Below are 15253 nucleotides of genomic sequence, written 5' to 3'. Positions count from 1 at the left end.
TCAACTCCCCCTCCCACTCCGTCTCCGACCTCTGTCCTGGGTCTCCTCCATGGCCACAGCGAGCAGCACCGAAAATTGGAGGAACAGCACCTCATATTCCGCTTGGGGAGTCTGCATCCTGGGGGCATGAACATCGAATTCTCCCAATTTTGTTAGTCCTTGCTATCTCCTCCCCTTCCTCAGTCCCCCTGCTGTCTCCTCCCATCCCCCAGCCTTCGGGCTCCTCCTCCTTTTTCCTTTCTTGTCCCCGCACCCCCCACCCCACCCCTGATCAGTCTGAAGAAGGGTTTCGGCCCGAAACGTTGCCCATTTCCTTCGCTCCATGGATGCTGCTGCACCCGCTGAGTTTCTCCAGCTTTTTTGTGTACCCTCGATTTTCCAACATCTGAAGTTCTTTGTTAAACACCAGATTTGGGGACAGTTTCTTCCCAGCTGTTATCAGGCAACTGAATCATCCTACCACAACCAGAGAGCAGTGTTAAACGCTATCTAAGCCTTTGATGACCCTCAGTATACCGTTGATTGGAGTTTGCTGGCTTACCTTGCACTAAACGCTATTCCCTTATCATCTATACATTGTAAATGGATCAATTGTAATCAAGTATTGTCTTTCTGCTGACTGGTTTACTAAACACAAGAAAAAAGCTTTTCACAGTACCTGTACCTCTGTACACATGACAATAAACCAAACTGAACTAGAGGGCAGACAAAAATGTTGGAGAAACTCGGCGAGTGAGGCAGCATCTATGGAGCGAAGGAAATAGGCAACGTTTCGGGTCAAAACCCTTCTTCAGACTAGAGGGCACACGTTTAAAGTGAGAGGGGAAAGGTTTAATAGAAATGTGATTGGACAACTTCTTCACGCCGAGGGTGGTATGTATGTGGAGCGAGCCGCCAGAGGAAGTGATTGAGGGAGTTACAATAATAACATTGAAAGGAAATTTGTGCAGATACACAGACAAGGAAAGAGGGATAAGGGTCAAATGCAGGCAAATGGGACCAGGGTTGATTGGCATCGTGGGCAGCATGGATGAGTCTGGCCGAAGGGCCTGTTTCCGTGCAATATGATGAACTTTAATGAAAGAACTTGTGATTTCACTGCTGTGACTATCCTTTAATCAGTGGCTTTAATGCATCTTTAAGGCAAGACCTGTGCATTTAATTAATAGCTCCCCTTTTACAGAACTGTGTGGGGTAGCCAGTTAATGCATAATAATATCTTGCATGTCAATGAACAACCTGTTTTAAGATTTTGATGAAGAGTTGCACAATGACTTTGTCTTCTCCCGTGTGATAATGAACCCGGCGTGCACAATCAAATAAGATCAAATAGAACAAGTTGTCCTACAACTTTAAGCTGTGCACGCCATACGCAAGAAGAAGAAGTACCACTTAAGTCTGCCATCTTCCATTATTTATTCCAATGGACTATGATTATATCTTTTGTAGACGGACAGCAGACATGCTATGTGATCCAAAGTCATCTTTATTCAGCACATAGACTTTAACAGCATAAAGGATGGTTAGATGTCAGAACATCCCAACTGCTGCTCGAACTGAGCAGTGCCAGAAGCAAGTGTTAATATAAACGTTATAGTGGGGTGGGGTTAGTGATGCTAACTTATATGTGATTGGTTGACATGCATAATCAATCTACATCCTTCCCCTTAAAGACTAAGTATAAAAGGGCACCCATGCCATGGAGTTAAACATACTTGCCATATCTATCTGGCAGTCTACTGACACAGCCCGAGCGTGTGCGGACCAAACCCTCTCCTCCCTCTCCTGAAAGATGAGGCGGAGAGCCCGGAGGCGAGAATGGCGCGGGAGAGGTTTGTGTTGACCGAAAGGGGAAACATGCAGGAGGGGAGGCCCTGTGGTTAGTCACGATCGCGGGACGTGGAGGGGTGTAAGGCATGCGGGACGGGTAGGAGACATGGCAGCAAGCGGCTGGAATTGGAGTGGTGGAGCATAGGGACCGGCTGATGGTGGACGAGGTTCCCGCACAGCAAGCAGGTGTTGTCGACTTCTCCGGTATACCGCTCCCTCACAGTCCACAAGGTAAGATCGTGGTTCGTCAGCCAGGTTAACTATGGTGCCCAGACAGGAATGTCCAGTTGAAGTTTGTAAACGGATGACCTGGCCCTGCAGTAGAGGCTTCAGTGGTTTGCTGGATCTGTCGTATGATCGTTTCTGGATGTCATGCTTCTCCTGGATACGTTTCTGGACAGCGGCAGGCTTCAGTACCCGAGGGGCCAGCTGTTGTTGTGCGATTGGGACTGGAGGTCTTGTCGATCTGGACATAAGTCGCTGGGCTGGCGATCCCAGGGTTCCGTCACTGGCAATATTTCTGAGATTCAAGAGATCGAGATACACGTCTGAGTTTGAAAGGCGCGCTTTCTCTAACAGTTGCTTGGCGCTTCTGACGGCGCGCTCAGCGAGTCCATTACTCTGTGGATACTCAGGGCTGCTCGTGATGTGTTGCATGTTCCATCGGTCTGCGAACAGCTTGAACACATGGCTGGTGAACCGTGTACCGTTGTCGGTTTGCAGGTGAACGGGTGAGCCGAAAGTAGAGAAGTGTCTCTTTAGTTTCCGGATGACCATCTCAGACGTGAGGGAGGTCAGCGGGTCCAGTTCAAACCAGTTAGAAAAGGAGTCGACTAGAACGAGGTAGTGCTTTCCGCACCATTCGAAAATGGTCTGCCGCCACCGACGTCCAGGGCAGTGCTGATGGAGCTTGTTGCAGAAGGGGCTGCCTCTGCTGATGAGGGGTGTGGCTGTTGCAGGTGGGGCAGGAGGCTGTGTGGTCCCGAATGTACTTGGCCATCCCTGGCCAGTAGAACAGACTCTGAGCGCGTGCCAGTGTGGCATCGGCTCCTGGGTGTCCGCTGTGTGCCTCTTTGAAGTATTTATCGCGTAGTGATGAAGGGATCACTACCTTGTGACCTTTAACAACGACACCATCCTGAATCACCAGTTCATCGCGGACTAGGAAGAACGGTGGCGCCTCTGTTGGTGTGCTGGATTGTTTGTCTGGCCAGCCTGTTTTGATGATTGATGAGAGAATCTGGAGAGTGGCGTCAGTGGCAGTATGTGCGGCCAAGCTGCGCAGTTGCTTAGTAGAGACAAAGTTGCGCCGAGGACCGTAAAATTTTCCTGTTCGTAGGGATGTTGTTTGCAAGATGCCTGAGGTCCACGAGAGAGAGTGTCCGCAACATGCATGTCTTTACCCTTTTTGCAAGTAATAGAGAAATCGAAGCGCTGCAGCTGCATTATCATGCGTTGCAGGCAAGCTGGGGCGACGTGGATGGGCTTGTTCAGGATTGTTACCAGTGGCTGGTGGTCCGTCTCGACCATGAAGGTGTTCCCAAAGATGAAGTAATTAAATTTGGAGCAGGCAAAGACAATGGCCAGCAGTTCCTTCTCGATCTACGCGCAGTGCAGTTCCGTGTCGGTCATGGTGCGGGAGGCATACGAGACAGGTAGTAGGGTGCCATCGGCAGATGGTTGTAGACAGGCTGCGCCGAGCCCGAATCGTGAGGCATCACAGGTGATTGTCACCGGACATTTCAGATCGAAAAATGTCAGGGTCCATGCACTGGTCAGTTTAGATTTTAAAGCGTCAAATGCAATTTGAAGTTGCTGGAACCATGACAATGCAGTGTCCTTTTTAGTCAGCTGACGTAGTGTGGAGCATAGTTCGCTGAGGTTCGGTATGAACTTACCAAGATAGTTTACCATGCCCAGGAAACGCTGCAGGCCGTGCACGTATGTGGGGGCAGGCATTTCCACGATGGCAGCAGCATTCTTCGGATCAGGCTTGAGGCCGTCTGGAGTGAAAACGTGGCCGACGTAGGGGACCTCTGAATCCCTGAACTTGCATTTGTTTGGATTGAACTTGAGGTTGATCTTGCGTGCGCGCTCCATGACGAGCCTGAGGTTGTGGTCATGCTCCGTCGCATCTTTGCCATACACCAGGATATCGTCGGCAATAATGGCACAAGGTAAGTCCTCGAACAATTGCTCCATGGTTCTCTGGAAGACTTCACTGGCGGAGTTGATTCCGAATGGCATTCTCAGAAACTTGTATCTGCCAAATGGGGTGGCAAATATAGTCACCATCCCACTTCTGACACCATGTAGACAGACAGCAGACACGCTATGTGATCCAAAGTCATCTTTATTCAGCACATAGACTTTAACAGCATAAAGGATGGTTAGATGTCAGAACATCCCAACTGCTGCTCGAACTGAGCAGTGCCGGAAACAAGTGTTATTATAAACGTTATAGTGGGGTAGGGTTAGTGATGCTAACTTATATGTGATTGGTTGACATGCATAATCAATCTACATCTTTGAAGATCCACTAATGTAGATTCAGAACACAGAGCCAGTATTCTATATACAGGTGCACAACCTTTTATCCGAAAGCCTTGGGACCAGACACTTTTCGTAATTCAGAATTTGTCGGTCTTCGGAATAAATTTTTTTAGCGTAGATTTTAATGGCTGGCTCAGTGGTAGAGTGTTCGGCTCATATCCGCAAGGTCGCGAGTTTGCTCCTTGATCCCGGCAGTTACTCGGTCGCGAGTTTGAGTCTTCAATGTCGTTTTTTCTTGCAGAATAAATGTTTGTATGAAATGCAGTGTAGGAGAGGTGTACTGACTGTGTGGGCAGAACTTTGGAAGTGATTGCCCACCAGTCTAAAAAGCCGCTGTGTCTCCCTGTCCCTGGGATAGTAGGGTTGCGATCAAACAGCACAATACCCCCCTCCCCCTCCAACTCCAGAGGAATCCTCTCCCCGATGGGCCGCTACGGCGACAAGTGGCAGTTTGCCCACAGCCCGAGCTGCGCCAACCCAAGAACAAGAAGTACCATCAGCACACCATCAGCTTCTGCCCCTACGTGTTCCTCTGGAGTTGGAGCGGGGCTGGGCTGGAGTTGCTGCTGGCTGTGGGTCTCTGGGATCTCCGTGCTTGCAGTGGGCCTGGGGGTCGCTGTCCCGTTGGTCCTGACGTCTCCGGCCACCCCCCTGGACTGGAGCTGAGACTGGGAACTGTACCGCCCTTGCCCCCTCCCTCTACAACTGCAAACAACCCCACTCTCCTGCAAGGGCGGTACAGTTCCCGGAGGATAGCAGGTGGCCGGAGAAGTCAGGACCAACAGGAACCCGCTCCCTGATGGGCCCCTACGACGCCCCGAGCTGCGCCCCGTCATCCTCAACCCAGGTTCCTCTGTAGTTGGAGCGGGGCTGGGCTGGGCTGCTGTTGGCTGTGGGTCTCTGGGATCTCCGTGCTTGTGGTGGGCCTGGTGCTCGACGTCCAATTGGTCCTGACGTCTCCGGTGACTCGCACCGATCTGCTGCCATCGCCGACGTGAAAACAGTGCAAAGCCCCCGCGCCGGTGCAATGAGCGGGGAGTTGGAGAGGGGAGGGATGGGGTCACACACATGGCCGGGGAGCAGAGGGGTGTAGGTGGGGTGAAACTGAAGGGAGCGACAATCTGCTGCTGCCTGCCCGCTGAGTTAAAAGGTTCCCACGCAAGACTCACGATACACTGTGTATCGTGTCTACCGTGGGAACTTTTTAACTCAGCGGACAGGTAGCAGCATATTGTCAATTATTAACCCTCCCGCGCAATATACCCTCACCTTCTCTTTTATGGATGGGGATTTAGTTCCCCTTTCTTCGAGGACCGACCGGAGGTTCCGCTGTCACCTCTGCGGGCCGCCCTCGGTGAACGTTTTCAAGGACCTTTCTTCAAGGACCGAAAAAATGTCGCTATTCGGAGGTTTTCGTTATTTGGATCGTCGGATAAAAGGTTGTGCACCTGTATTGGTCAAATTTATGACGACAAGAAAGCTTTCAAGGTATTGTATAACATGGGAAAGGACAGGATTGCTGCACAATATTAGTTGCACAATACCACATCCCTCATCAGGTTTCTATCGACCCATCATAGCTGTTGGATATTTTGCACATTTTTTACATTTTTGTGAGGTTACTAATGATCAGTTTCAAGCACAATATTTAAGATGATGCTCTTTAGTATATTTTTCTTCTCTAATGAAAAGGATTGTAGAGTCATCCAAGTACCTCCAAGTTCTTCTGCCAAGTACAGTGTACCACATTACAGATGTGCTGTTACATCAGCTTTTCACTTCTTACCAGCAACGCACCAAATGGGGTGGCAAATGACAGCGGTCTGGGTAATGTAGTTCTGTCCTTCCCAGAATTCACAAATGACTACTCATGAATTTGAGAATAAAATTTGCTGTCATGGAATTTATGTGAAAAAGTAGATAATTAAACACAAAATGTATTGCTTTTTTAACGTGTTTCTTGATGCATGAGCAGATAATGTTATGGAAAATCGCGATGGGTTATTTTTTCTAAGACAAAATACAACCCCCCGTTTCGCAGGCCATGGCTGTATCCATTAATATCAACTTCAAAGTTTGAGTTGACTTTGCAACCATTGGATGAGAGAATTCCCAGTTTCCAATGTAATTTGCTTGTTTTCAATTGAAGTTAGACATGGATTAAATACCTTAATTACAAGTCATAGCAATGATGTCCTAATAATAAACCGCATACTACTGTCAAAGTATTTCCCTACTGAAATAAATTGTTAGCCTTAACTACTTTAGTAACTTAGAATGGCAGCTCATATCCCATACTCAATGTCTTGTTTATTCCTTGTTTCTCTCCAGGTATGCCATGACACTGAATTGAGAATAAAATGTTTCCACTCAAGGATGCCCAGCTTGGAGCCTTTACATTTTTTGCTTCTGCGCTTCCACATGATGTGTGCGGCAGTAATGGGCTACCACTCACTCCAAACTCTGTCCGAATTCTCGGACGATTCCAGATCCTCAAGGCCATCTCTCATCCCAGGCTCTGCCAGTACGTGGACATCTTACGTGGCAAACACGGTGGGTTCTTTTTATTGTGGCGCACGCAATATCTTTTGAGAGGGTTGAGGAGTTAATGGAGAAACGTTAGAATATTTTCCTTTTGAACATTCAGATCCATTGACTCTACCTTATCTGTTCTAATACATCATTACAAAAGCAATAGATTTGTTAAACATGACTTCTCTTTCATAAACAAATGCTCAATGCTCTTAAGACGGTGGAATTGAGTGTAGACTTTAGGAGAGCTCACCCTCCCCACCCCCCACTCACCATCAAGAACACCACAGTCACATCTGTGGAGTCATTTAGGTTGTGGGTCGAGCATCAAAAATGTGTCTAGATATCAGTTTTCGTGACCCAAGTCACCAAACTACATGAAATTTTCAACAGATTTAGATGAAATATAATTCAGAAGGATGTCATAACTCGTCATTGCCGAAGGTTGCACATTAATTAATTAAACTAATTAGAAAATGAGATCGGGAAAGCAAGTATATATATATATTAATGGCAGGGGAGACCATCCCATGTGGAGGGTCAGGCAGAGGCTACAAATAAAAAACCTCATAGTCATTAAGTCTACATGGACTTCAATTCATAACATTTCAACCTCTTCTTAATGTTAATGAGAATAACACTGTTACTACCATAGATAAATTAGTTCAAGTTTAAGTTCACATACACCAATTCATTTCTACATAAACATCAGCCATTTCTTACCATTTCTCACTCCAATGGCAGCCTATAAAGCGCAATGAATATTCCTCCGTCTTTCTCCCATGGTCGGGGCCTGGAAACGCCCGCTACGGACAGCACTATGTACAGCCTTCCACCCCACCACCCCCGCCCGCGGAGATGATCCGCGGTTCCGCGTCGCGAATCAGCCGCTTTTTAATTGAGACCGCGGCTTCACTATGTTAAATGCATAGGTGCCGCGATCATAGCACTTTTTCCCCGTAAGTTATCGCAGGCAGCTCGGAGATTAGATGGTTGAGTCTTATTACTCTACAACAAGCTGGCATTAGTGAAAATGTTTAATTTACCTTGTTATTGATACATATAGTTTAGGCCCACAACTTCATGAATGAATGAATAAGTGAATGAGTGAATGTATGAGTGAATGAATGAAGGCATGAATGAAGGCATGAATGAGTGAGTGAGTGAATGAATGAGTGAATGTACAGCCTCCAAATTTCATTTTTTCACATTATAAAGGGTGCAATTAAATTAATTAAAGTCCATACAGATTAATTTTCATAAATTCAGACTTCAGATCTTACCTTTCAGTTTGTTGATTCACAAAGTTTCACAACTTTGTGTTGCAGCACCTCAGCAGGGACTTTACTTTCAAGACTTTCTTCCACTTCTATCCACTTAGCTGCACATTCTTCAGACTTCTTAATGCTTTTCTCACTAAATTCAATTACCCTGCTGCAGGTTTCCATGACATGTATTCTACAGAACTTTCATCGTAGTCTCCAGTAAAACAGGCATCAGTGAAGTCCTCTCAGCCATGTTGTGTGCTAGCCTGAAGCAAAGCACGTGATTGTCCAACTGGCATACAACTCAATGTTAAACGTGCTTTGATTGGACTAAAAATACCTTACATTTTTCCGGTTTTTCTCTATTTTAATAAAAATGTGCAAGTCTTGTTCATGACGAGTTTCAGGGGTGATTTATATAATATTTTTACACAATATGTGAACATTTCATGTAGTTTTGTGACTTGGGTCACGAAACACTGGAATAAAGCTCATCGGCCCACATCCTAATTTAAATTCCTTGGAACCATCATCTCCAGAGACCTTAAATCGATGGGAGACCACCATCTACTCCACAGCCAAAAAGGCCCAACAGAGGATGTACTTCCTGCGACAGCTGAGAAAACACAATCTGCCAAAGGCAATGATGATCCAGTTTTATACTGCCATCATAGAGTTTGTCCTCACCTTCACCGTCATGGTCTGGTTTGACTCATCCACCAAGCATGACATCCGGAGGCTGCAGCGAATCATTCTATCAGTCGAGGTTGTTGGCTGCAACTTTCCCCCCATCGACAAACTGTATACTGCAAGGGCCAGGAAGAGAGCGGGTAAGATCATCTCGGACCCTTCTCACTCTGGCCACAAACTCTTTGAATCACTTCCCTCTGGAAGACGACTACGGACCGTCAAAGCCGCCACAGCCAGACATGAAAACAACTTTTTTCCACGAGCCGTAGCTCTACTCAACAGCCAAAAGTCTGTAGCCTCTTTTTGCTCTGGTATTTTATTTCATTCTTCACATGTTTAAATTATAATGTTTTATTTTTAATTTACTTCTATATATCGTGTTGTTACTTGTGAGCAAAGCACCAAGGCAAATTCCTTGTATGTATACATATTTGGCTAATGAAATGTATTCAATTCAATTTAATTCAATTTGTCTAATCACTATAATACTTTCCAAGTGTTCTGCTATAGCATCTTTATTGCATCATTTTGAAAAGGGAACCTAAAGGAGTTTTAGCAAAGGTAAACTTGGGCAAACACGATAATTCCCAGATGACATTGAGATGGGTGAGATTGTTTTTGCACAGTGGAGAAAGCACAATTTGAATGGCTGGTGATAGTAGGTTCAATAGTAATATTCACCAGGGAACTTTGATAAGAAAAGGAACAAGTGCCAGAATTATGGTGAGATGAATTAGGTAGTTATGGGAGTCTGAAAGACTTCAATCTGTTCTATAAAATGTCATGATTTAAACCATATTTGAAGGAAAGTTAACAAGAAAGGAACCCATATATTATTTCTGTTTCAGAGAAATTACGGCAATTATTTCTTAAAAATCGGTTCAGAGATTTCATATCCTGCAATGAAGGAGTGTTTAAAATTGAGCACTTCATTTTTGTGAAATGAATGCATTTTGTATTTCCAGAGATTTATTGTGAAATGCTCTGTTCCATTAAGCTCTAAGACTTTCTAAGAAACTGAAGAAGGGTCTCGACCGAAACTTTACCCATTCCTTCTATCCAGAGATGATGCCTGTCCAGCTGATGTTACTCCAACATTTTGTGTCTGTCTTCAAGGTCTAAGAAGTGTCATGAATCAGCCTGAAGAAGAATCACTGCCCAAAATGATGTCTGCCCATTCCCTCCCTGCCCGAACCTGCTGAGTTCCCCCAGCACTCTGTATTTTGCTGAAGGAAACCAATGTTAGTAATGAAATTGTGCTGGGGAGACTAATGGGCTAAAGGCTGACAAATCCCGAGAGCCTGATAATCAACATTCCAGAATATGGAAAGAAGTATCTCTGGAAATAGAAAATGCATTCATGGTCTTCTTCCAATTCCTTTAGACTGTCAAGTTTTTCTTACATCTGGAAGTTGGCAAAAGTGACTCCACTACTGAAAAAAAGGAGGGGAAGTGGAAACAGAACAGTTAACCTAATGTCAGTAATGGGGTAAATGTTAGAATCTATGTTAAAGATGCAATAACAGAACAGTTGGAAAGTATTATAGTGTTTGGATAAATCAGCATGTGTTTATGAAAGATAAATCATGGTTAACAAATCTATTGGAGCTTTTGTAAGGGTGTACTAGAACAGATGAGGTTGAGTCAGTAGATCTGGATGTCCGGAACACCATTGCTAAGGTCCTACATGAGAAATTTTTAGTGTGCAAAATTAAAGCATGTATAATTGGGTGTGATAAACTGGGATGTAGGGAATTAATTGAGAAAGTGGAAATGGCGATTCTAACTAAAACCCCTGTCTCACGGTGCGAGTCCACCCATGAGTGATCCCGAGTTTAAAACAAATTAAACTTGTGGTAGTCGCGTAGAATTAATGTACCGGGAACGTCGGAACTCGTAAAGCTAACGGCAGGTACTCGGGAAACTTGTTAACTCGTGAAATCTTTCAACATGATGAAAGATTTCCACTGGCCCAATTTACTCTTGAAGTAAAAAATGTTAACTTTTAAACTTGTTGTAACAAAGTAGTAGCCCGTGAGTTTACCGTAGTGACTCGTGAGTCTACCGTGGGCACTCTTTAACTCAGCGGGACAGGCAGCATCTTTGGAGAGAAGGAATGGGTGACGGGATGACGTTTCCAAAATTCTGCTGCGTCTTTGTGTTACTCCAGAACTGTGTGTTCACGTTTTGCCAACCAGCATCTGCCCTTTCTTGTGTATGATATTATTTGTATCCGTGGCAGTTGATTGTCACTCCCTTCAGTTTCCCAGTGGGTCGGGACGGGACTGGAGTTGGGAGAGAAAGGTGGGGTGGAGGGGGGGGCGGGGTGGGGAAGAGGGGGGGAGGGGGGGGTGGGGGGGAGGGGGAGGGGGTGGGGTGGGGTGACAGTACGAGAGACAAGTCTAGGAGAGGTGTACTGACTGTGGCCAGACACTTTGGTAGTGATTGCCCATGGGGTTCACTGTCATACACAAGAAAGGGCAGGTGCTGGTTGACAAAAAGTGAACACACAGTGCTGGAGTAACACAAAGATGCAGCAGAATTTTGGAAATGTCATCCTGTCACCCATTCCTTCTTTCCAGAGATGCTGCCTGTCCCGCTGAGTTCCCACAGTAGACTCACGAGTCACTACGGTAAACTCACGGGGCATCTATGGGGCATCTACGTTCTGACAACGAGTTTAAAAGTTTAAAATTTTTACTTCAGGAGTAAATTTGACGCGTGGAATTCTTTCATCATGTTGAAAATTTTTCACGAGTTAAAAAGTTTCCCGAGTACCTGCCGTTAGCGTTCCTGACGTTCCTGCTACGTTAATTCTACGTGATTACCACGAGTTTGATTTGTTTTAAACTCGGGATCACTCGTGGGTGGACTCGCACCGTGAGACAGGGGTTTAAAGGGATCTTTATCTGGTAGCAACTGGTGCGTAGTGAAGTGTTGTAGGAATCAATGCTTGGACTCTAGCTGGTCACAATAAATGTTGGATATTTACATAGGGAACATATTTACATAGACAAATATTACTTCGTCAAGCGTATATGTCACACAAAGCTGTGGATGGGGTGGACTAGAAGCTGTGAAGAGGATGCGAATAGGCTCTAAAGCAAGTTAAGGGGCTGTTCCACCTGGGCGACTAATCCGTGAGTTCTGGCGAGTTTGCCCTCGACTCATACTCGCAGCATGGTCAACACGAGGTCGTAGGAAGTCTTTGTAACTCTCCTTCATGCTCTAGAGTAGTCCCTGTGTACTCGAGGCCTCAGCTAGGTTGCGTCGTATTTTTCAACATGTTGAAAAATGCCCGCGAGTAAAAAAAAATGTTGCCATGGAAAAAATCGATAATTTTTTTACTCGTAATTTAGTCGTAGTAGGTCAGCATGTTAGTCGTAGGTAATCGAGGATAGTCAAAGGTAGTCAACGGTAGTCGAAGGTAGTCGGTTGATGGGAGGTCGGTCGAAGGAAATCGAAGGAAGTTGTCTTCACTCTTCACTATTCGGTGTCCAATTTTCCCGAGGTTAGTCCTCAACATAGTCGAAGGAGTTCGAAGGAAGTCTTCTACATAGTCGAAGGAGGTCTTCGACATGACATTTTTTCAAAACTCTCCTAAACTTTTCTAAACTCACCAATTATGTCGCCCAAGTGGGACAGCCCCTTTAGACAAGTTGGATGAATGGACAAGTGCATGGCGGCAGTTTAGTGTGGATAACTGATTCTGAAAACATTATTAACTGAATGTTCAAAGATTAGGAAAAGGGAAGGTGCAATAAAACTTGAAAGTTCTGAAAGCAAACATTCTGTTGTCGCAAGCAGTTAAAAAAAAAAGTGAATGTTGTCCTTCAGGGCAGAAAGGTGGTAGGATAGTGAAGAAGGCATGTGGCATATTCGCCTTCATGGGGACATAGAATATAGATGTTGGGATATTATGCTGCAATTTTACAAAACATTAATTAGACTGCATTTGGAGTATTGTATGCAGTTTTAGTTGTCACACTATGGGAAGGAAGTGACTGGAGAGCATTCAGAGGAGGTTCACCAGGATGTTACCTGGATTGGAAGAGTAGTTAAAGAGATCGGTTAGATAGGCCTGGCTTGTTGTCTCTGGTATGAAGGAGGCTGAGGGGTGATCCGATAGAGGTATATAAAATTATGATGCTTGGATAGATAGTCAAAATCTTTTTTCCCCAGTTAGAGGTATCCGAAACGAGGGCATAGGTAGAAACAAAGAACTGCAGAAGCTGGTACAGAAAAGAACGCACAATGCTGAAGTATCTCAGCAGGAGAGGCAGCATCTCTGGAGAACATGGGTTGTTGACATTTCGAGTTGAAACCTTTCTTCAGAGGGCAGAGGGGAAGAGAGGAGGAGAGGGGAGGGAGGGGGGGAGAGAGAGGAGAGGGGAGGGGGGGGGGGAGAGAGAGGAGGGGGGGAGAGAGGGGGGGAGAGGAGGGAGGTGGGGGAAGAGGAGAGGGGGGAGAGAGGAGAGGGGGGGGGGGGGGGGGAGAACAGGAGGGAGGGGGAGAGGAGAGAGGGAGAGGAGAGAGGGGGGGGGAGAGGGGGGGGGGGGGGGGGGGGGGAGGGGAGGGAAGAGGGGGGGGGAGGGGGGAGAGAGGGAGAGAGAGAGGGGGAGAGAGAGAGGAGAGAGAGAGAGAGAGAGAGAGGTGGGGAGAGAGAGGAGAGGAGGGAGAGGGTGCCTTTTTACTTCAACCCAAACAACCATTTGCAGGCAGTGCTTTTTTCCTCAAACTAACCATATTTTCATTTTCAAACCACATTATGGGTACTCACAGCTGTGGAGACATTTGTTCAGTGTTATTCAGAGCTCTGATTGAGGCACACCACTTCCTGGTTTTATAGTCCCTCCCCCTCCCTCCAGCAGGGGCAGCAGAGAGAATGGTGAATTTTGTAAAAACATTAATATCTCCGTCATTTTTCATCGACGGGAAAAATCCTCGGCACACATGCGGCGGAGGGGGGCTCTGAGCAAGGTGGCCAAAAATGACGGCCGTAGGTGGCGGCGTTCTCTCGGAAATCACAGCACAAAAGGCCAAAAGCGGTCATGAACAGAGATTTAGTAATATGTATGTGGGCAAATGGGATTAGTGCTGTAGATGAACAAAAGAGTCAAAGTCAATATCTCTGAGATCATATTATCACAGAGGTTTTTGAAAGGAAAGGTCGTCCATTGCATTAATTTCACCATATTGTTTAACATCCTGGGGATCCTGTTCTTCCTCTTCTACAGAAAGGCTGGTGGTTGTCACTGAACATTATGACAGGAGTCTGGAAGATCTATTAAAGGAAAGAAAGTCAACCAGGTAATATTTTTAAATTCACAATATTTTTTTCCTCATCGGAAATTATCACCAGAAAATATATTTTTCGTGATTATGGTATTGTGTAACAATTCAGAATATTTCTGAATCTTTTGATTCTTTTCTATTAAGTTGTTTTTGTATTCTATGAACCAGTCATTTGTAGTGGTAATGTGAATTAATTACAACAATTCTGTGTCTTGAGCAAGAAATTATTGCAGCTTGTGATCAAACAGCCGATATCGTTCTAAAAGGCTGTGCAAAGGAAAACACTGGAACCATACAGATTTTCTATCTTGTGGGGCCATTGAATGGGGCAAGGAACTGTGCATATTTAACATATTGGTTTTCAGATGATAAACAAGCACTCGGAAAATGGAAGCAGGAACATTACTTATTGAATTCAGTAACAGTTCAAGTAGAGAAAACAGATTAAAAAGGTTGAAAATAATTAGATTAAGGGAGAAAAAAGTAGTGAGATAACAGTCTTGGAAAAGTTATTTTCAGTGCCAGGAAGGTTGATTCTAATGATAAAAGGTGATCACTCCTTTCAGAAAGGATAGTTACACTGAAATGGATAAAACCTATCATTGTGTACTATCCTTTATGGACCTGGCCCACGTAGGTGACTACAGGCGGCTGCCGCAAAATTTTCAATATGTTGAAAATGTTTTGGCGACAGTGGCGACAATTTTTGCTGTCGTAGGTTGAAGTAGGTGTTGTCGTAGGTTGAAGTTGTCGTATGTGCTGTCGTAGGTTGTCGCCAGGTATTGTAGGTGAATTCCATTAAAACTATTCCCTGGCAGTCGTCTAAAGAGTCGCCTAAGTGGAACAGGCCCATAACTCTAGTCACGGTTTGACAGAACTTGTGGGCTGCAATAGATGGCTCATCTGTGTATACTTGGTATTAGCCTGTGTGGATTGGTTCTGGTCTTTTCACTGGTCTTAAAATGCCACAAATGTACACAAATCTTTAGAAGCGCCCGAACCAGACCCAGTGTGCAAAGAAACACCACGACCTGAAGATGGAATCCCAAAAGAGTGCAGATGGTGGAACCTGGAACAACAAATAATCT

General features: G+C 45.4%; 2 protein-coding genes across 2 annotated transcripts in view; one reads left to right on the top strand and one right to left on the bottom strand.

Annotated features, from left to right (window-relative positions):
* The window catches only part of tbck (TBC1 domain containing kinase), a 275407-nt gene that overhangs the window by 19580 nt on the left and 240574 nt on the right, over nt 1-15253 (top strand). The window contains exons 2-3 of the mRNA XM_055641803.1: nt 6715-6936; nt 14108-14180. Coding sequence (XP_055497778.1) covers nt 6744-6936; nt 14108-14180 — 266 coding nt within the window. The 5' untranslated portion in view covers nt 6715-6743. The remainder of the gene's footprint in view (nt 1-6714; nt 6937-14107; nt 14181-15253) is intronic.
* The window catches only part of aimp1a (aminoacyl tRNA synthetase complex interacting multifunctional protein 1a), a 212963-nt gene that overhangs the window by 72809 nt on the left and 124901 nt on the right, over nt 1-15253 (bottom strand). The gene's annotated exons all lie outside the window — the stretch shown is intronic.

The sequence above is a fragment of the Leucoraja erinacea genome, chromosome 1, assembly GCF_028641065.1.
Source record: "Leucoraja erinacea ecotype New England chromosome 1, Leri_hhj_1, whole genome shotgun sequence".
In the NCBI taxonomy this organism is placed as follows: Eukaryota; Metazoa; Chordata; class Chondrichthyes; order Rajiformes; family Rajidae; genus Leucoraja; species Leucoraja erinaceus.
This window is presented reverse-complemented; position numbering and strand designations above follow the sequence as displayed.